This window comes from Carassius auratus, chromosome 24 (assembly GCF_003368295.1).
Source record: "Carassius auratus strain Wakin chromosome 24, ASM336829v1, whole genome shotgun sequence".
NCBI classification, from domain to species: domain Eukaryota; kingdom Metazoa; phylum Chordata; class Actinopteri; order Cypriniformes; family Cyprinidae; genus Carassius; species Carassius auratus.
The window spans coordinates 10360112-10383330 of NC_039266.1; the positions used below are offsets into that span (position 1 = coordinate 10360112).

The 23219-nt window shown below is 35.4% G+C and overlaps 1 protein-coding gene across 18 annotated transcripts in view; it reads left to right on the forward strand.

Annotated features, from left to right (window-relative positions):
• The window catches only part of relch (RAB11 binding and LisH domain, coiled-coil and HEAT repeat containing), a 42999-nt gene extending 22101 nt beyond the window's left edge, over positions 1-20898 (forward strand). For 7 of the 18 annotated variants that reach the window (XM_026200954.1, XM_026200956.1, XM_026200964.1 and 4 more), the window contains 21 exons: positions 373-485; positions 594-684; positions 3057-3128; positions 3204-3260; positions 4396-4419; positions 4538-4678; positions 4785-4949; positions 6175-6322; positions 6604-6760; positions 7813-7936; positions 8124-8172; positions 8567-8646; positions 8726-8832; positions 10486-10585; positions 11316-11398; positions 12916-12979; positions 13194-13332; positions 13540-13656; positions 16875-16963; positions 17267-17337; positions 20286-20898. In XM_026200954.1, the coding sequence (XP_026056739.1) occupies positions 373-485; positions 594-684; positions 3057-3128; positions 3204-3260; positions 4396-4419; positions 4538-4678; positions 4785-4949; positions 6175-6322; positions 6604-6760; positions 7813-7936; positions 8124-8172; positions 8567-8646; positions 8726-8832; positions 10486-10585; positions 11316-11398; positions 12916-12979; positions 13194-13332; positions 13540-13656; positions 16875-16963; positions 17267-17337; positions 20286-20406 (2112 nt within the window). In that variant the 3' untranslated portion in view covers positions 20407-20898. Of the gene's footprint in view, positions 1-372; positions 486-593; positions 685-3056; positions 3129-3203; positions 3261-4395; positions 4420-4537; positions 4679-4784; positions 4950-6174; positions 6323-6603; positions 6761-7812; positions 7937-8123; positions 8173-8566; positions 8647-8725; positions 8833-10485; positions 10586-11315; positions 11399-12520; positions 12604-12915; positions 12980-13193; positions 13333-13539; positions 13657-16874; positions 16964-17266; positions 17338-20285 lie in introns of those variants that run through there. The other 11 variants (XM_026200966.1, XM_026200972.1, XM_026200970.1 and 8 more) reach the window with 7 other exon arrangements.
• The last annotated feature ends 2321 nt before the right edge of the window (positions 20899-23219 follow it).

Below are 23219 nucleotides of genomic sequence, written 5' to 3' on the forward strand. Positions count from 1 at the left end.
ATAATGTCCTGCACCCATTAGTAAAAAAAAAGTATTAAAAATTATATCTGGTGTCAGAGTAAAAATCACTTCACTATACAGTGTTTCTAAATATTATAGCGCCAAGAACATAGTTGCAAACGTGTCGTGAATATCCGATACAACAAGCAGCCATAGTTAGTGCTATGGATGAGTGGCTTGTAGACTCTCTCCTTTGTGGTGAAGGTGTTTCTTCAATAGAGTAGTTTTTTTTTTTTCTCCCTATATCCTCAAATACCTGCTTGCGGAAGTTCCCTGTCCGAGTCCTTTGGGACAAGTTTTAGCGGATGCATGTGTGTTTATTTCCCTCTGCATTGCATATTATTTGACCTGCGTTCCTGTATGTGTCCACAGGAGTTGATCCCTCTCATTCTGTGTACGGCCTGCCTGCATCCCGAGCCCAAAGAAAGAGACCAGCTACTGCACATCCTCTTTAATCTTATCAAGAGACCTGACGATGAGCAGAGGTGTGTGTGCGCATTTGGGCATCTGCGCATGTGTAAACTGACCAAAAAAAACAAAAAAACGTTTTTGTTATGAGTTTGATAACACTCTGCTGTAATCTGTCTTTCCAGGCAGATGATTCTGACCGGGTGTGTGGCATTCGCCCAACATGTGGGTCCCACTCGGGTGGAAGCCGAACTCTTGCCACAGTGCTGGGAACAGGTTAGTTCTGTACTCGTACACACACTCACCACATAAAAAAAGCAGGAATTCCTTTGTAGGCACACTCTGTTATTCACACAAACCAAATGGTCAAAACAACAATTTTGTAACATCCTATGGACTTTTTTATCAATAGTACATCTGTAATAGTTTTCATATGTGAAAAGGTTAGCCAATCAAAGCATGGCTGATTTACATATAGACGTAGCAGTGGCACAATAAACTACTGTATATTAGGGTAAGAGGAAGTGTAATGATGTAAAATAACTAATGTTAATATGTAACATAACTTTTGGACTTTTAAGTTAAGTTCGCACTTAAATATTTTTGAGCATTTTTAGCTTTTACTTGACAAGTTTAAAAATTTTTTTAATCTTTTTGGAGTAGGTTATTAGAATATTTTCTGAATGGAATATTGGAATCTATTTAGAATGGAGTCTTAATAACAGAATATTTTAATCTTTTTACAGTGGAATCTTTAGAGTGGAATATTTTTACCTTTTCAAAAAAAAAAAGTTTAAACTTTAAAATCAAATATTTAGAAAAAAAATAAAAAATCGTTATATTTGAATCTCTCGAAATGGAATTAAAGACGTTAGTTATTAGATTTCTGTGGAAATAGTGAGCATAATTGAATACTGAATAGGGATGTTCATTTTAACCGGTTAACCGACCTTAAGAATTAGACTGATTAATACAATCAGTTAAATGGTTTAAAAGTCGTTGATTTATTAAATATAAAATTCAGTAATTTATCAAAATATTTTAAAAGGTTTGCCGCATGGTTAAAATTCTCTACGCGTAAAAACAATTGTTTTTTAGAAAACTAAAGTCACATATAAGTTGCATTTTATTATTTAATTGAGAAATAGGCCAAAAAAGTTTATAAACATTATAATAAACAATGTAAACATAGATAGGCTATTTTAGTTCCCCTCGCTTCACAACAAATCCTATCAATTAACAGTATTTAGAAAAGAACAAGAACTAAAAATATAAGAAGCTAAGGCAATATAAACGACAAGCCAAAACTAATTGATTTAGGCTAAAATGAAACCAAAACCAACATTGGGTCCCTCATTCTACACAAAATCAAATGTTTCCGTCTTTGCCATGTATTTGAATGCTAAAATATGATTTATTATGTACTTCATCCACGTTCCAATATCCAGGTAAAACAAATGTTTTAGATGATGGCAATACGGTGATAATGCTTAATATTTAAACTGAGCAGTGTTTTTTTCCATATGTTCGACTGACTTTATTTTATTATGATCGTGAACAGGCATCATTGTCAAGGTGTGTGTCACTTGAATTTTTTTCTTCTAACAGTGGACGGAATTACTCCTTTTAGTCATAAAGGCAATCGGAATTGTAAAAGATTTGCTTTTATTTGTGTAAATTCACAATAAAAACAAATCTTTGTGCTTCTGTAAAATAAACCTGGTTTCCTTTGGTGCACCACAAAAATGAACCAAAACTCTGCAGGCTACTTGTTGCACAGTTTTTTCTTTTGTTTTCTTGATTTATTGTTCAAGTAAAAATATATTTCTCATATAGTTTATCATTTTTATTTATTGTTTGCTGCTTTTTGCGCATGTAAAATGAATCCCCGGAAAACAAATGTTAGTGTTTTTAACGGGTCACTTATGCTTTCTAATTGATTTCAATTCTAATTTAAAGTAATCTTGTCTTAAGAGTTAATAATCGGTTAACGAGCATCGGTTAGGAGAAATAACCGAAGTCTTTTAAGATTGTTTTTGTTATTAAATAAATACAGAATAAATGCATAATAATTTCATTATAAATTATTTTTTTATTTATTTTTCTTTAGATCCTTTTAAATTCTTATAATATAACAAAAAGTACCCTTAAAGTTGGTTAAAAGGATAGTTCACCCAAAAATGAAAATTCTGTCATTATTTGCTCACCTTTGTCATTCCAAATCACAATTCACATTCACAAAATGGGTTAGAAAGGTTTTATCCATTATGTATTTATGAATACTCTGTCATTTCTATGATGGCTCTCAGGCATAAAGTCTGATTTAAATTGTCCTAAAAAATATGAAGCCATTGTAGATCATGCTCAGTCCATGACTTGTACACATCCCTATGTTTACTGTTAGTTTTTAAGTAAACTTTCAGAAGTACAGTACATTCGCAAATCCCCACATGGAAACCTATTTCCGCTGAGGAAATAACCTAAACAATTCGAGCATTTAACACTGAAAAATGTGAGCTAATGTGGTTTATAGAGGGTACGGGTGGGTATGAAGTCCTGCGGTCAGAGCTGGAACTGACGCTGCCGTGTTGTGTTGTGTCTTCGCTGTCTGTGTACGTCTGTGTCACATGTGTGTTTCTCTCGCTCAGATCAACCACAAGTATCCAGAGAGAAGACTTCTGGTGGCGGAAGCATGTGGAGCTCTGGCCCCTTATTTACCCGTAAGAGACTACGTTCCTCTAAATATAAAAGCAGTCTAACTGGGACACATTAATCATGTTCACCTTTCAACAAAGTCACAGTTAGTGATCGCTGAAACACTAGACGTCCAAGATCACACTAGCCAAACTGCGGTGAGTGATAGTCAAGCAAGAGCATGCTGAAATAATCAAATCAAACTTATCAAATAATCAAACCAACGAATGTCAACATAGTGCAGAATCTGTTCACATTTGTGTGTGTGTGTGTGTGTGTGTTGCTATGGAGGAATGCTGTTTGTTTGCAGTGGCTGAACATCATAGAGTTATGGTCGGAGCTCACAGCAGGCGGTTCATCTAGTGCCATGAAAGAGCCTTGGGACCATTTTAGAACTGAGTCAATAGATTGGAATCTTTGAAACCTTTTTTATATCTTAATATTTACAATTTAATCTTTTTTTTATACATTTTTGGACTCAAATTATTAGATCTTTTATATTTGACTCTTTCAAAGATCAATTATTAGCATTTAATATTTAGAATGGAATCTCTGAATTCATTTAGAATAGAAACAAATGAACATTTTGTAAATTAATATTTAGAATCTTTTTCAAATGTTATATTTGAATATTGAGACTCTGAGTTGCATATTTGTTTAGGATAAAAATTTGTCAGTCTTTAAAATTATGGTTTTGAGGTCAGTAAGATTTTCTTTTTATTATTATCATTTTATTTATTTTTAAAGAAATTAATACCTTTTTTATTCAGCAAGAACATGTTAAATTGATCAAAAAGAGTCTTGGGTTTACTTTTACTTTTTTGAAGAAATTAATACTTTTATTCAGCAATGGCACATTAAATTAATAAAAATAAAGTGACCGTAGAAGATGTTTGCATTCTTACAAATAGTTTCTATCTCAAATAAATGCTGTTCTTTTGAACTTTCTATAAAAAAAAATATATTATTTAAATAAAAAAACTGCCTGTTTCAACTAAAATATTAACAATTTTCAACACTAATAACAATAAGAAGTGTTTGTTGAGCACCGTATTTGCATATTAGAATTACCTGACTTATTAGTGCCACTAAGACTTGAGTAACTGGAGTTTACATTGGCTGTATTTCATAGAGTTACAGGCATAAGGTTTAGCAGGCTGCTAATTTATTAATTCTATAAAAAACTGTCTTTTACATCTGAATTGATTTGACTCAAACGGGGCTCTGATTGTTGGTATTATGCCTTTTTTTTTTTTTTTTTTTTGCCTTTGTATGCTCCGGTCTATAATGAAGTGTCAGATGTTTACTCACTTCCTCGTGAGTATGAACATTTAATCATTTAACCAAACACAGCAGAATACAAAAACAGATGTTGTGTAGGCAATTCAATGCTGGCATGGGAATACAAGTATATACTGTATGTGTGCGTCTACAGAAGGAGATCCGAAGCTCTCTGGTTCTGTCCATGCTCCAGCAAATGTTGGCGGAAGATAAAGCCGATATGGTCCGAGAGGCTGTGGTGAAAAGTTTGGGCATCATAATGGGCTACATTGACGACCCAGACAAATACTCCCAGGTGTGCGCATGTTTTGGCGCTCAAGCGCAATCTAGTGTTTTTACACTTACGTTATAAGTGTTTTCTTATGTATATATGCTTTATTTTGTATATGGCTATGTAATAGGGCTTTGAGCTGATGCTGTTGTCTCTGGGCGACCCGTCAGAGAGGGTGGTCAGTGCCACCCACCAAGTGTTCATTCCTGCTTTCGCTGCCTGGTGCACAGAACTGGGCAACTTACAGTCCCAGCTCATCCCCTCGCTCCTCACACGCATCGAGAAGCTGCTCAAGGTTAAAACCAGCACATACTTGTACACACACACACTAACTTCTTAGTGAAGACACTTCCTTTTGTTTAGATTTCACCTGACCTGTGTTGAATCTCTATAAAATAAATTCAGTCTTTTCAGAATTGAATATTTAGAATGGACTTTAATGGAACTGTATTATTTGGAGTGGTACTTAAGAATCGTTTTAGAGTGGAACCATGAAGGCTTTTTGAATTGAATCTTTACAACAGAATCTTTCAGATCATTTTTCGGATCTTATAAAGACTCGTAAAAATAAAAAAAATTTGTTATCGTTCAGATGGAATCTTTTGAGTTTAACATTTAGAATGGAATCTTTGAATCTGTTTAGAATAGAATTATTTGAACATTTTATGTTTGAATATTTGGAATCTAATTTTCAAAGCTGGTATATTTGTATCTTGAGAATGAAGTCTTTAATGTTCTGAATTGCATATTTATTCACAATAAAATTTTTCACTAAAGTTCAAAAGTATGGGGTTTATGTGATATATATATATATTTTTTTGTTTGTTTGTTTGTTTGTTTGTTTGTTTGTTTGTTTTGTTTTAAAGAAAATTTAACTTTTGTTTAGCAAGGACCTTAAAATAGTCAAAGTGACAGTAAAGGCAAAGTTTCTATTTCAAATTAAAAAATAATATATATTTATTACTTTATCAAAGAGCATCACAAATGTTTTCAAAATTTGACAATAGAGATAATAAATATTTACATTTACATTCCACCAAATCAACATATTAGGATGATTTCTGATGGATCATGTGACACTGAAGACTGCGGTAATAGCTGCTGAAAATTCAGCTTTGCATCACAGGAATAAATTATATAATCCAGCCTCTGCGAACATACTATAAGACACTTCTTTCAAAAACATTGCAAAATCTTAACTCCAAACTTTTAAACGTCATACATTTGAATCTATAGAAAGGAATCTTGAATCCAGTGAATGGAATTAATTGTTAGAAATTAAATATTCTTTCTATAATTGACTCTTAAGACTGAAATATTTTAAGTATTTCAAACTTTCTTAATTATTTTGTCAGTGATGCTTTTGGGAAACGCAGCCCAGGCTTTCCAGGTCTTGTTCTCAGTACATTTAGAGACATTGTGCCCACAAAGTAACTAAGCACAACATGTCAAGCGCTCCACGCACACTCTTTCAGCGTCCTTCAGTTATCTATTTCCTAAATTCCTCTCTCTTTCTCTAGCAGGGTGAATATGGTCTAGATGAGCACAAGCTGCACATGTATCTATCAGCGCTTCAGTCCCTCATCCCGTCTCTGTTTGCGGTGCTGCTTCAGAACGCCCCCTTCACCAGCCGAGCCAAACTACAGGGAGACGTGCCTCCAATCGAGGGTGAGGGTTGGCCAACGTCAACATGTGCACGCAGGCACACGCACGCGTTTTCTGCTAACATTCTCAGTCAGGCCACGTTTAGCGCCGCAGACCTGGCGCCTGACTCAGTGTAACTGTAGGGTTCCTGCCATGTTGAGGTTGCTCTCTGGTTTTGGGCTCACTATCAAAGTGCTCTTTCATTTACGCACGGCGGCAGCGTCAGATGATTTGCGCAGTTATGCTTTTTTGGTGTATTCTTGGTTTTGAAATCTGCTCCTGTGTGTGTGTGTGTGACCTCGCAGTGACCCGGTTCCCGCGGCCTGCCTCCCCGTTGCAGGACGTGGCCACCATCGTGGGCAGCCGAGAGCAGTTGGCAGTTCTGCTGCAGTTATATGATCATCAGCTCCAGCATGAAGGAACTACAGGATGGGACAGTTTGCTCTGGGTCGTCAACCAGTTGTAAGTTAATGTCTCACACACCCTCCTCCCCCTTTTGACCTCTGGGTTTTGCCGTTTTTATTGAGGGTGGAGACAGGAACTTGGGTCACCCACTCAGAACATTAAATGGCATGCATATGTGGCAATTAAAAAGAAACGGCTCATAAAAAAACACTTTACTTGATCTTCTGATATACTGCTAGAATTCATAATCCAAAGATTTATCTTCATCCCACCCAGATTATTTAGAAAAAGGAAAACAAAGGGTCAGAAAGTGTCAGATGACGTCATAACAAAGAACATGTTAACATTTGGAATAGGCCACTCCACACAAACTCAGAAGCTTGTGTAAATGGCTGAAAACGTTAGCGTCAGTTAATTAAAATTTAAATTTATCAAGTGTGTGTGTGTATGTGTGTGTATTTATGTAAACACATACTCTTATTTAAAAATATATATATTTTATTTATCTAAATATATATATATATATATATATATATATATATCCATAAATATACACAACATAAATCATTTTTATATAGTTTTTATTTATTTTTATTTAGTGTTTTAATTTAATTTAATTATAATATTTTTTATAATAATTTTATAATTAGAAATATCTAAATCTACCTCATACAATAATAAAACAAAATCTGAAAAAATCTTCCTCAGCTTCTGCTCTAAACTGTAGGGAGCCCTTTTACATTGCTATGAGGTTACAATTAACAACAGAACCCTAACTTAAATTTAATTACTATTTATTTTTAACTATAATAATTATTATGTATTATTATATATTTAAATAGAAAATATATTCGACTTACATTTTTTTGTATTAGTTAGCCAATCAGAACAGAGGTCATTTACATATCAAAGTCCTAAAGGTCTGAGCAGCACATTTAAGTGAGAAGTAGAGTAAGACTGTAAAAAATGAATATACGATTTGGCAGTTAGGTACAATGTATTTGAAATCCTTTTAGTGACTGTATATGTATACATGTCACCATATGTTGCATCTAAATGGCTAAGTTTACCTACATTTGCAATGGGCCTGATTCTGTCTTTATGTCCAGTTTACCACAGCTTATAGAGATTGTAGGACGCATCAACGTCACCTCATCCACCTGTGTGCACGAGTTCTCCAAGTTCTTCTGGAGATTATGTCGAACGTTTGGGAAAATCTTTACCAACACTAAGGTAGGACAGGTCAAAGACATTCGCCGTACAGTAATTTCTCTCTCTCTAGCACCTTTTTCATGTACTTCTTTAATATTTGGCCAAATGAATTGGCTAAATAAAGCTTGTGCTGCAAATAGTCCAGCTCAGATTCACCCTTCAGCAGTTTCAGTTTAATTTAGGTGTTCCTTTCCCCTCATTTTTAAAGGTAAAACCTCAATTCCAAGAAATCCTGCGGCTATCTGAGGAGAATGTGGGTGAGTAACTGTTCACTTAACCAAAAATAATACTCCTGCTGTCAGAGGAGGGGCTGGGAAGTGAACACACACACACACACACACACACACACACACACTCTCTCTCTCTCTCTCTTCGTCTCTATATCTCTTTCCCATGCTGGAGGCTTGTGTGTCAAATATGTGTTTTCACTCTTCATGGGATTTGGAAATGGAGCTTTTTCTTTCATTCTTTGAATGTTTGTTAAGTAAAAAAAAAAAGTCTATGGTTAAAGTATCTGCCAACAAAACTGGGCATGTTGTATCATTGTAATGGTTTGAATTGCACTCAATTATTACCAGATGGGTTCAACTAATTCTCAACCGAGTGTTCAGTTATATGTTTAGAGATTGTAACACCGAGTGTGTCCTGCAGACGCCTCTGCAGGAAATGGCATCCTTACAAAGGCTACGGTGCCGATCTATGCAACCGGAGTCCTGACGTGCTACAATCAGGTAGGAGCTTCACCATACGCCTGGTGTGTGATGTCTTCATTCAGAAAAAGCCTCTCTCTGATGAAGTTGTCTGTGTCAGGAGGAGGACCGTAAACTCTTGATCGGCTTTCTTGAGGATGTCATGACCACGCTGTCTCTCTCCCATGCTCCCCTTGACAGTCTAAAGGCTTCATTTGTAGAGCTGGGGTGAGTGTCCTTCAGCACTGTTAAATCTGCAGCCAGGATGCATTTCTGCATGAGCTCATCTAGGGCTACAATTCCTTTAAGCTGATGTAAAATGACTTGCTCTCGAGTGTCATGACCCCGCCGTTGAGAGTATCTGTCAGTTTCAATGCACTAAAGCTTTATTAATTCATGCATTTGAAGGGAGTAGTTCACACAAAAGTTAAAACTGGCATCATTTATTCACCCTCATGCTATTCCAAACCCATATGATTTGAGTGGATTGGAACACTGAAGCACTGAAACTGTAACCAGAGGCTGCAATTAAAAATGCGATCTAAGGTATAAGATATCATACTTTGCAGGGTGAGATTTATTTATTACTGTAAATATATAACTTTATATTTATCTTATTAGTTTTACATGTATCATTTGTAATATATAATGCAATATAATAATATTAATTATATAATTATTTTACAATTATTAAATATTTTTTCGCATTATAACTTGCTTCTGACATCCCGGGGGTTAACCATGCTAAATTCCTATGAAAATTTCTTTGAAAATAGTTTCATAATACTCTAATGGGGGGAGGGGCATATTTTTTATTACTGCAAATATAAACCTTTATATGTATAATTTTACAAATTTAGCATTTTATCATTTCAGAATTATTTTAAGAAATTTATTAAAGGATTTTTATTTTTTGAAGTGTTTTAGTTATATATTTATAGTTTTAAAATTATTTGAAAAATATAATTACACAAAATGTGTTTTACACAATTTCACATTTATAATTGTATTTTATGATTTAATTGTGTACAAATTTACTAAATATTGTTTATTACACAATTTTACTCAGATTGCTTTGATGTTTGTAATTTTATTTTATTAAAAAAGATTGCAACAACAAAATTGCCATAATAGCTGGAAATTGTACAGTTATTTAAGAAACTTCCAAGAGCAGGAAATTAAACTTTTTACTGCAAAACATTACAATTTTCTTTTCTTTTTTTCTTTTTTATTGATCTTAACTAATTCTTGAAAAGTTTAATTTACAGTGGTGGCTATAATTATTAGAGCACTAGTATTTTAACCAGCTAAAAAATGGTTTTAAGTAAGGTTTTTCTATATTTGCTGTTGTGTGTTTCACATTTTACATAGTTTTAACACAAGTGCCTAAAAGTTTCACAGTACTGTATCTTTGCAGGTAGGTTTCTTGAAGCATCTTGCAAACGTTGCCACAGTTCATTTTTAGCTAGTAAAAATACTAGTGTTCTAATGATTTTGGCCACCACTGTATATAAGCCAGTAAGCTAATATTAGCTAATATTAAAGGAATAGTTCACCCAAAAATTCAAATTCTGTTATTAATTACTAATGTTTAAAAGGTAGACAAGCAGAACTCTAAACCAAATGTTTACATTTGCTAGACATAAACACTTACATACTGGCCCGAGGTCAGTAGGTCATCCCTGAAGTTGAGCCCTGCATAAACCGACAATAATGGTTTAAGCAACATGTCCCAATTTGTTCGACTCCCGTATCCTGATGATCTAATGCAGCAGACGTTTCATGCTAATGGCTCTCTAACTGACTAGAAGATCAGGTTTAGTGGGATCATCAACTGTCACATTGTGAGTCCCCACTAAAACCGTTACTTCCTGTCTCCAGGGCAAACCCAGCGTTTCATGAGCTTCTACTGACGGTGCTTTGGTATGGAGTGGTCCATACATCTGCACTCGTACGCTGCACCGCTGCACGCATGTTCGAGGTAAGCCCTCGCTCCAATTCCCGCTTCACACATTGACACGCATAGTTTACTTAGCCAGAAAATTTATAAATACTTCCAATGTCCTTAAGTTTATGTTTAAAGACATTAAGCATCCTCCAGGCCAGTCTAATGATTACTTTTATTACCTAATGTTTTGTTTTTCATGCACATTTGTTGTAATATAATGTTAATGGTTGGTGTGAGATGTAAACATGTATTTTCAGAGCTCTCCACACTCCCTCTAGGGCCTCCTTGTGCCTTGTCATCCATGTTACCTGTCAAATCACTGAATGTTTACTTGTATTGAAGTCGTTGCAGCTTTAAAGCATCCGTACGTCTTTTGCACCACAGCACGCTTGCTATTGCCATTCAGATATGAAGTAACGGCCCCCACATTTCACCCCCCCACCCTGTTTTAAGTCTGAAATGAAGGTTCGAGGAGTGTTTGGAAACTCTTCTCCTTCTCCTCATCTGTGGTCGTAGCTTTAGTTCAATTTGCCTGGCCTCTTTAGTCATTAATTTTTATTTAATTTATCTGTGTAGTGCCTCCGTGGGCTTCTGTCATATTTTTGTTGTTGTTGTTGTATGTCTGCGCTGTTTTTTTAGTTTGTTACCGTTGTTTCTTTTTTGTGTTCTTTTGTTTCTCTCTCTCTCGCTGCGGTGTTCCATGACACTGTGCTCGCTCTTTCCATGCATCCTGTGTGACATCACCCCTGCTCTGACCAATCAGCTGTTGGTGAAGGGGGTGAATGAAACTCTAGTAGCTCAGAGAGTTGTTCCAGCACTTATCACTCTCTCCAGTGATCCTGAAATGTAAGTCTCCTCCTGCCTCCTTCATCCATGCACCTCCCTCCGCCTTGGTTTTCTCAGGGGGCCACAACTTTATTAGCCCCTCCTACAGCGAGCATCGCCTACCTGAGCCCAGATTTAAGGGTTTCACATTATTTAATATTTTTTCCATTATGATTTTTACATTTTCATCACATTGAACCAGGTTCTCATTACCATAATGTGGGGGGAATATTTTTTTTTTTAAACAACAAAAATATAATATATAACTAATACTACCATGATCTATACATAAAATTGTAGATGAAGAATTTAATTTTTTATTTATTTATTTTGCATTTAGACATTCAGACGGTTAACTGATTAATTGCTATGAAAATAATGCCAAAACAATTCATTTTCTTTATTTTGATTTTATTTTGAGTCTGGAATATGGCCCTGGCATTATTTGAACATTATTTATATATCATTTTTGTATGCATTTTTATTTGCATTATAATACGCTTCTAACCAACAGAGGGTTAAATGTGCTTAATTGCTACAAAATTATTGTCATAATGCAAAATAAATAAAAAATAGGCTTTTTTTATATAAAAAAATTCTAAAATTAATATTTTATATAGTTTGTTATTATTTTATTTTGAGATTGAAATATGCCCCTATATATATATATATATATATATATATATATATATATATATATATATATATATATATATATATATATATATATATTAAATATAACATTGTTAACCATCATTTCGGCTGATAGAATCATTTGTAATTCATGCTAATGTTCTGTCAGTGTGGAAGTGTATTTCTGGCTCTCCTGATGAAACCAAGGCTTGAGAGACAGTGCTTATTTTGTTGATGTCTCACGTGCTCTGTGTACTAACATCCTTCGTTCAGTCTACACTAATCGCCGCATGCTTGGAGAAGCTGCCTGCTTTCCACAATCCATTCATCCCTTCATTCAGCTCATTTGTCCATCCATGTGGCCCGTGGCATGTTTGGCTGCCAGTCACTCTTTCTCAAGGCCCCCCCCCCCAGCACTACAGTCTCCTCTACCACCCCACTTCCCTGCTAGGTTCTTGGCCATTTGTGTTTGACCCCCCCGTCTCTCTTTTGCATCTGACTGGTTTGCAGCTGGTTCTTCGAGGCATGAGCGAAGCCTTAATTGACAAGCGAGTAGCCCCGGCCCTTATTACCTTGTGCAGTGGTCCTGAATTGTGAGTTAACCGCAGCTATGAGACACTTTAAAAAACAAATATCCTGTCTCCTCTCCGCATTCTCTTGGTTGGATTTTTTTTTTTTTTTTTTTTTTGGGAGGGGGTGGGGGGTGGTTGGATATTTGTTTGTTTCTGTTTTCATACTGACATGGGAATGATCATGTGTTAATCACATTAATCATCTTGCTTGCCACATATTCCATCAAGTGATTGGCATCTCATGGTTCTGTTCCATTCGTGCATCTTTTATCTTTTTAGTGGGTGATGGAATGGTTGCTTTTGGATGTGTAGTGACGGATTTTCTGCTTTCAGCTCAGTGAGGATCTCAACAATACCTGCTTTTGGAACTATCATGGAAACTGTTACGCAAAAAGAGGTACGAGCCCATATTACCGACACCCACAGAACCCAAATGTATTTATTTATATCTAGTTTAGTGAAAAATTGACGGACTTTTTTTCATAGTTGCACTTTTTTTCATAGTTTGGCTGGTATTTATATGATATTTATCATGCACACCTACGGACTAATGTTTACAAACTATATAGAGGAGGTTTTATTTATTTTTGTGTCATATGTGTGTTTGTCAGCTGCTAGAGAGAGTGAAAATGCAGCTGGCCTCTTTTCTGGAAGACCCCCAGTATCAGGACCAGCATTCTTTGCACATGGAAATCATCAAAACATTTGGAAGAGTCGGACCCAATGCAGAGCCACGCTTCAGAGATGAATGTGAGTGTCACCACTATATATTCACTTGCATATGCAAAGTTTTTCACTGTTTGCACAGAGGAAAAAACCATAGCGTGTTATAATGTGATGATAACCGTACAGTCTTGCTTCTGTGGCTGTTTGCCCTTTAGTGCACTTGCATTATACTGGGGCAGAAGTGTTTTCTGTTTCTTTTATGTTCTGTTCTTTGTCTGTTTTTTTCCACAGTTGTTCTTCCTCATTTGCACAAACTGGCACTGTGCAACAACCAGCAGACAGTGGAGAGTAAAAGGATTGACATTGCCACTCAACTGTTTGAGGCATACAGCGCCTTGTCCTGCTGTTGTATCCTTTATATATTTCAAAATGTGACTTTTGTTGTGTGTGTGTGTGTGTGTGTTTAGAACCACCTTTCAACTCGTCTTACGTAGCAAGGTTTTGACTATTAGCATGAAAGGCATACTTCACCCCCGAAAATGAAAATCTATGAAAAATGTACTCAAACCATCAAAAATGAAGATTTAGTTGAAGTTAGTTTTTTTTCATCTGAACAGATTTGGAAACATTTAGCATTACATCACTTGAATGAATGGGTGCCGTCAGAATAAGAGTCGGAACAGCTGATAAAAACATTACAGTAATCCATGTCTCCCATCTATCAGTAAATGTCTTGTGAAGAAAATTTTTTTACTTGAAAAACCTTCGCCTCTGCTGAAAATACGAGTCCTCTATACTTAGTATATGTAACACAGAACATATTTTTTAAATTTTGTGTTTATTCGTATCATTTCATACAATTCATTTGATTGAAAAGCTGTGTCTAAATCAGCATCTGTTTCTCATTGGGATAGCTATTTAAAAACCTGACATTTGCGTAAACCAATCAGCCAATCAGATTGTAACTTGTCATTTTGTCAAGCCTTTGCTATTCTGGGGATATATCAGAAAATCCATGAACAGTCAGGGCAATCATTTGGCTGAACATTTGAGGCTTTTTTCAACTAATCAGTCAAGTGGTTTTATTGTGTTTGTAAGCCTCGGTAATGCCCAGCGGTTTGCATTTCCAACATTTCCAGAAGTAGATTTTTCTCTAAGAGGGAACATTTTGATTTCAAATTGAAAACAGATAGACAGCGGAATTGGACTGTACACCTCGACTGCTGATGTTTGGAAGCAGAAGCCATCTTTCACTGGTTCCTCCACTGATTTTGTGGCGTATGGCAGCTTGCACAGTATAACCACAGTCTGACCTCCAGTTTCAACTTAAAACAGATCCTCAACACACAGTCTGTGTGGCCACTTTCTCTCTGGGCTTTTTGAGTTTTTGAGCGATGGTCAACTATTTAAGCTGGACATGAGTCTCCATAGCTGGATTTGCATTCTCACTCTCTTTTTTCCCTCCTTTTCTTCTGAGAGCTTCATCGTTGTGAAAATGTTTGCATATCCCGCTGGCAGGGAAAAAAAGAAAATAAACCTCAGCCATTTTTGTACACTAAATTGCAGGGTGGATGGCTGAATTTGTCGTTAAATGCTCTGTGATGTTGTCCGTTTGAGCGAAGAGAGCCTAGCCCAGCCCTTTGGTCAGGATTCCCAGCATTCATGCCTTTGCAGATGCTCTTTTGTCTTGTTAACAGCATCCCATCTTTCTCGGTTTAATTTTATTTTTGCCTGCTGTGTCACCGTTGAGACCCCCCTGTAGCAGTGGCTTGCCCCCCAGGCAGTTTTGTAAAACCTCGTCCTGTCTGTGTTTTGAGGTTTTGCAACATGATCAATATGAGGTTGAGTCTGGACCGTGGACCGAATACTGGTGTGTATTTAATGTAAAAGTGCAAGTCATTATAGGGTTTAACAGTGCAAATTTCTCACGGCTGGGTTTATATCAAGTTTTGTGGTGATCATGGTTTCAGTTTGGTCGCTTTTAGGGGTGCAACAGATCATCAGGCTGATACGGGTAACTCAAATTAACATGGAGTTTGTTGTTTCATTCATTCAGCTTAATTAAAATTATATATAATAAAAATTAATTTAATAATTGGAATCAGTATTTATATTTTCAGTGGCATTGTGAGCAGTGGCATGTTCATTTAGTAAAAATGTAATTTTTTTTCTACAGCAAATATTTGTATATGCGGTTTTATCATTTATTTAAAATAATTCATTGGTATATCATGAAACATCATGGTCTAACAATTAATTGGTAAATCATTTAAATAATTTCATAAAAGATAAAAAGCCATAATTGTAGGTCTAATATGGTTTTAAATTTTAAATTCCTTTTTTTTCTGTCTTTTGTTTTGCTTTCACTCAGTTACTATCAGTTTTATAGTAGATTTATTTTTCTTTAGTGTTTTAATTCGTAATTTATTTCATGAAACATTTAAAGATCAACAGCCTAATTAGAGGTATATTATAGCATTCAATTTTGAATTAGTTTTTATTTTATTTTCAGTCTTCTTAGTTGTTTCCGCTCTATTTTCATGTAGTTTTAGTTCTTTTTAGTGTTTTATAATTTCAATTTAATACATTTATTAACAAACTTGATCATAGTTTTACATTTTAAGCTGGTTTTTACTTTATTTAAATTTTTAGTTGTTGAATTTTTCCGTTTTATAGTTATAAAACAATTTGAAATAATAAAGTATTGAGTGTAAACAAGATATTAAATGGATACCACCTTATTAGGACAATAAAACCCTCCCTACACCTACCCTAACCCTACCTGATACTATTTCAACTTTTTGATTTTTTCCTTTAGTTTCATTGAAAATAAACGCCTTTCCGATGTGATATAAGATCTGAAAAGGGAGGGGAAAAAAGTTTGGCAAAAGGCGGATTCTAACCCGGGTCGATCGTGTCAAAAAGACTACGGCACGGTTTTAACATTTACACTGCTGGTGTTTTCTAGTGTTGACTGCCCCAGTCACGCATTCGTTGGTGGACTCGTGTAAATAGCCTCTGCCAAGAAGGTGGACTATTTACACTTAGTGTAAATTGACACTCCATATTTTTAATTATTTTTCAGTGTCTATTTACACTGCGCAAATAGCCGGCCTTGTTTAATTTTGACGCGATCGACCCGGGTTCAACATTTTTTCTCCCTTTTCGAATTTCAAATAAAATTAGAAAAGCATTTAGCATTCCAACGAAAATGAAGGAAATAATCAAAAAATTGAAAGTAAATTTTCGGAAAGGGTTATGGTAAGTGAAGGTTTTATAATGTACTACAATACTGAGATGCAGATAGTTGCCACTATTTGCAATAAGTAGTATAAACAGCAGAAAATCCTGCTATTTTAACTAAATGTAAATAGAATCTATAGATATTTGCTCTTAGTGTAAATGGCATCTATCCCTAAGAAAATATGCTATTTTGACTTAGTGTAAATAGCATCTATTGCTATTTGCTCCTAGTGTAAATAGCCTCTGTGGCTATTTACACTTAGTGCAAATAGCCACTGCCTTGTTTTTTTTTCTCCCCATGTATGCATGCTGAACTGTGGATGGGTAGACTTGTATATTTCACAGGTATCTTTGACAGTCTTTTCTTAACTCCGGGGCTTTAGTTATTTCTGAAGAACTCATGGTGAATCATTTCCTCCCTGGACTGAGATGTTTGAAGACCGATATGGAGCAGCTCTCTCCAGAGCATGAGGTATTAAATCAACATTTCAAAAAACATTTTCATAATTGGTTCTTTGTCATGTCTGTATGACACAACTACAACAACCACCCATAATTCTTCATTAAATACAGTCCCATAACAGTCCCTTTTCCAAAGCCTGGTCTAGTCTTGTCACCCTAACGTTTTATCACGCTGTATGTCATGTAACCCAATTTCTATTTATTTAATTTCCTTTGCCTAGTAATGTCCAGCTGATGTGCGTGTGTCTGCGTGTATGTCAGACTTCCCAGCAGTGCTCTAAGAATACTCCCTCTTTTCCCGTTTGCCCTTTAGGTTATTCTCAGTTCCATGATAAAGGAGTGTGAAATAAAGGTGGAGAACAAAGCCATTGGAGAGGCACAAGGGTGAGAAGACAAACACATTCATTTTATTCATACAGTCACCATGTTTAGTGTTCTTATTTGGGGATCTTATTTGAGGAAAATCTAATGAATACAGTCTCTGCTTCTCCTGTTTTCGTTTAAATAACTCCCTGGCCACAAAACTAAACAAGCGAACAAGTGCTTATTCAGTAGAGGAGTGAAAATAAATAATTTGACACGATTCTCAAGAACACCTACTCAATCTTACAGTAATCAGGAATGCTTTGCGTATGTTAATTTCCTCAACGATGTATCTGTTTGAGTTCAGGTTGGGTTTGACTCAGTGTCTCCACTGCTTGATAGTTCCCATCAGGCATTGCAAGCCACTTGGTTTAGCCACATGATTATTGCAGACCCGCTCCATTTGGGCTGTGCCTGTAGGCCAATGGTACTTCTGCTTCATATTACACTTAAAGCAGCTGTGTAAAGCTACATGGACACATACACTGTTATTTATTTAATATTTCCACTCCTAATTTGGTGCTGACTGTTTTTTTGTTATATAAAACGTGGTAGAGTATGCACTAAATGGATTTTTATTTGCTGAAATTTGCGATTTTCAAGAGTTCAATGACTTGTGAGGTCAAGATTTTTGCTTGTTATGGACTCTCTCTAACTGAGGTTTCCAAAACGAAGCATACCCAGCTTGCGAACATGTGTGGCACTCTTTAAAACCTTGAACCTAAATATGTGGCTTGATTATAAACAGCACTTGCCTTTAGAATTTCTTAGTTGGTATCGTAGCAACGCTTCCAGTGGTTTTGTTGAGATATTTATAAATGTTCGAACTTTATAACTGCATTGGAGTCTGTCATTGTGACTGTCACTGCAAGTCGGGATACATCGGTTTACTCTGTCTCTCACAAATGGTGTGGGTTGTTCTGCCGTGGGTTATCCGGGATCATTCTATTTAATTAGTTGGGCGGGTGACATTTAAAGCGTGAATGTTTAGGGGAAACAAGTTTAAGAGCAAGGTCTAAAATAAGATACAATAGACAAAGTGATTTACTGAGTTTCTGGTGTTTTTAACCATAAAACATAGATGGTGGTAAAATCTTCTCTCAAAAATAATTCTGTTTATCACATAACTATGTGTTATTTCTTTTGCATGACCTTTCAAAGTTTTATTCACGCCCAATCTGCCGAAATGTGACAATGGACATATCGTATATACAACTAATATATTGCAAAAAAAAAAAGCTGAACGTGTCACATACAGTTTTCACATAAACATTGAGCAGCACAACAGTTTTCAGCTTCAATAATAAGAGAATTTAGCCTAAACAGGAAGAAATTTAATGTAAACATTAAGTTTGTAAGTTCACAGTAATTAAGGTTTTAATTGAAACCAAACGCGAGAGAAAGAAAACACATGTTTAACAGTATATTGGACCCAGGCAGCTCTTAAAGTGACAGCAGTCTAATATTCCTGCCATTCGTGTTAGTCATTTAAATAACAAAACAGAGAAAATCTTTCACTGCTCTTGATTAAATTACTTTTGTAACATTAAGAAATACATTTAATTAACACAATGAAGAATATGCAATGTTTTGATATATTTGATTACTTTATACAGTGTATGTAGCATTTCTTATTTATTTGTTCTACTGCAGTATTTTTTTGTGTCCTATTGCTTCTACTTCAAAACTTTATTCAAATTCTAAATGTATTATGGAAGTCTAGAAAGTCAGAAAATAAGCATTTGCATCTAATCACAGAAAAAAATCATTTTGTCGCGATCTCACAATGTTTCACTATAATCAGTGTAGCTCTTATTTACATTGTGTTACACTTAGTTACAATGAGAGGATTTGTGAGCATCAAGGCTAATATTCAGCATTTAGAGGTTTGTGAATTCTGAGTAACTTGACCGCAGTGACCAATCACAGGTGTTCAAACACAGCTGTGACTTACTGCACTGCTCAATGCAACAAAAACGCATTGTAAATAGAAACTTTTGATGCTTTCAACAGCGCAAATTTGTTTTGCCAATTATCCTATTATTACAGTTTAAGTAGAGCTGCTTTTGATAGATAATGTATTAATTTTATCGGCAAATTAGTCGAGTATTTTTTAAATGACATATTTCTACAGAAATATGAGTATGTTGCTTTCTAGTGATAATGTTAGTGATTTGTTGAATTAAGGCCCGTTCACAAGAAGGACAATAACTATAAAGATAACGATAAAGATAGTTCAAGAAATCAGGTTCTTGTAATAACTTCTGATTGTGAAGCATACAAAACACATACAGAAAATATATCGTCATAATCATGTCTATTTGCTTTCATATTTCATGTGTAGAAAAATGTTTAACTCACTTTTTTTAATACAGAAGATCTAGAGACTGAACGTACTCCGACTCGCACATGTGTAAGAAAACGGACCGTGCTCTCCTGGTCACATAATTCAGTGGAGAATTAATAGAAATTATATTAAGAACATGTGAGAATAAGTCTGTTTTCAGATACCAATGATAACATGAACTCAGCATCATCATCACTCTTCTTCGATGTTTGTTTACACTAGTTTTCGAAACAGCGCCACCATTCTCACTCAAATCTCATGGACAGCATGTTTCGTTGCGGAGCGTCGGGGAACAAAATCGACACACAGGACGAAAAATAAATAAATCCTTGCTTTTTCACTCCACAAATGATCACGCCTAGTGTGAACACCCCGATAAGGATCTATTGTTTCGATGCAAAAGTGTCATTGCGCCACATTTTCGTGTTCAGTGTGAAAAGGCCTTTACTTTCTTACGAAGTACTAAGTTGCTTTGAACTAATTTCCTGAAATGAATCAAACTTACAAACTCTACCATAAGGTGCTGTCTTTGCCATTTTGGCCCTATCAGCAGCCGGTGCTTATACGACCCTTGATTGGTGGGTGGATTCTGACCTATGAATGCGCTGATGTCTCTTTTCAGGTCCATCTCTATTGCAGCGAGTCTGGTGGGTGAGGACGCAAAGACCAAGTTTCTAAGTAAGATGGGCCAGCTGACCACCTCAGGTGCCATGCTGGCGAATGTTTTCCAGAGAAAGAAATGAGAGCTGCTTTGGGTGTTTCCCATGAACCCTTCACTTTCTGGGATCTCCTACTTGAAGTCAATTGTCTGCCTTTTTGTTTGTTGATTTAATAGGCTATATTTTTAAAATATTTATGTCTTAAATTTGTTCCAGCCTCCAAAGAAATTTGCACTCATGTTTCAATGTTTCCTTTTTCTCACTCTCTCGATTTTATTTCTAAGGCTTATTTGCATCACTACACTGTTTTTGGTTTGTTTTTTGGACAATGTGAACTTTATGTAATCAAAACAATGATTGCTTCCTCGTCTTGTTGTCTTTTATGTGTTGCTGTGTCTCTGGAGAATATTTTCTATGAGTGTGTAAAATTGTCTGGGTTTTGTTTCTCTTATTTTGGATATGCTCCAACAGTAAATAACTGTAAAATACAGTGAACCGAGAGAACAGGACTCATTATCATGTATATTTGAAAATCCGTGTCATAAGATAATAAAAAGTGAAGACCACTTACTCACTTCTGATTCGGTGTGTTGTCTTTTGAACTCTCATTCAGATGTGTTTTGCTTTCTTAGACATCTGGCTTGACAGCGGTAATAATAAATCTGCACATAAGTACGCCTGATACAGCAAATCAGTAGCATATTGTTTGCATGAGGTTCATATCAGTTTATTTACAGCATATCTCTAATGCAACTGAATTTGTGCTGTATATTTTACACTTCGACAGGTGTTACTACAATAAACGCTTGGCCTTGAAAACCAACGAAAAAAACATGGCTTGTTTTCCTCTGCATTTGGAGAAAAGGTTTCAAAGTTCAAGAGCCCCTGGATCACATGGTCAGCAGTTGGTGGGAGGAAATACTGCCATGATTCTACAGAATTTTGCGTGTTAGATCATTTATTGACTGAAGGAGAACCAAATTTGCATGTTAATTTTAATTTTTAACTTTTGTGTTTACCCTCAGCGCTAGTGTAACTTTTATTATTTCATGCAATTCATTATAAACGACAGAACTTGTATTTGCATAAAATATTTTCTTTAGCACAAGGTGACCTGCGCATGATTTGGAGCTGGTCTACGGTAGTATGTGGAAATTTAACCAGCAGGGATAAGTTACTCATGAGTGCGGGGCAAGAGTTGAAGAGGACTGTGAGTCAGATGCCAGGAACATTTCCAAACCCGGAGAGAGGAGAGAGCGGCTGCATAAAACCACGGGAACATTCAGCCTCTCTGTGTTTTTATTCCTGTTGCGCTGTTGACTGAGTGCATATAAAAGACAGCAAACAGGAACTAAAAGCTCGGAGTTCCTGCCAAAAATTTGACCACTTTGATGGCAAGTTATGAAGGAGTTTTGGTGAGTGCCAGGTTCAGCCTGGGTTCCTCCTCACTCCTAAATAAATTGCAATAACTCATACCATAAAAGCCAAAACTATGATTCTTAATGACGTCCTAAGTCATAAATGTGAGATAAAAAGTCAAACGTATAAAGGTGAAATTATGATCATTAAACTTGTCATAATTAACTATTTATTGTGAAAGTATCAATATAAGTAATAATTATTGTGACTATTATCTCGATCTTGACTTTTTATCTAATTATTCTGTCTAAATACTAATCTTATTTTGACTGTTTTAACTAAATATTTCATATTTTAAAGTCATGGTTTTGTCTCCTAATTTTGATCATTTTATTTATTTATTTGTGTTTTTTTTTTAGATTTATTTTTTGGCATTTTTGCCTTTTATTGCGATAGGGTAGTTTAGAGTTGACAGGAAGTGAATTGAGAGAGAGAGAGGACAGGCCATAGCTCAACAGCGCTGTATGTCAGGGCACTGTCCACAAGGGTATCGGCACCAATTTTGATCATTTTATGTCATAATTTAAACTTTTTGTTTCATGATTATAGCTATGTAATTTTTAGACAGAATTATCTGATATTTTAAGACTTCTTGACCTTAAAGTGGTCAGTGCTTACTGAGGTACTCGCTATCATTTATTGTTCTATGTTTTAATATTGGTTGCCCCATACAACTTTGAGTCAACGTATATACATATAGATGTATGTATATACAGTCATGGCCAAAAGTTTTGGCAGTGACAATTATATATATATATATATATATATATATATATATATATATATATATATATATATATATATATATATATATATATATATATATATATATATATATATATATATATATATATATATATATATATATATATATATATATATATATATATAAAATGAGTCAATATATAAAGTGTTGACCCTTGTTCTTCATAACCTCTGCAGTTCCCTCTGGAATGCTGGATATTAGCTTCTGGGCCAAATCCTGACTGACTGTGATCCATTCTTGCCTTAAAGTTCTTGGAGTTAATCAATTTGTGGGCTTCTGCTTGTCCACTCGCCTTTTGAGGACTGACCACAGGTTCTCAATGGGATTCAGATCCGGCGTGTCGCCTATACAACAATCCAAAATGTAAAAGTAATGATCTTTGAGACACTTCTTTATCACTCTTTCATTATGACATGGTGCTCCATCACGCTGGAAAATGCACAGATTATCACCAAATTGCTCATGGATCATTGGAAGAAGTTGCTCTTGCAGGACGTTTTGATACCATTATTTATGGCAGTGTTTTTGGGCAGAATTATGAATGAGCCTAATCCCTTGATTAAAAAAAGCAACCCCACACATGGATGATCTCAGGATGCTGCTTCACTGTTGGCACGTCACAGGACTCATGGTAGCATTCACCTTTTCTTCTCCGAAGCATAAATTTTTTTCAGATGTCCGAAACAGTCGGAAGGGAGCTTCATCAGAGAAA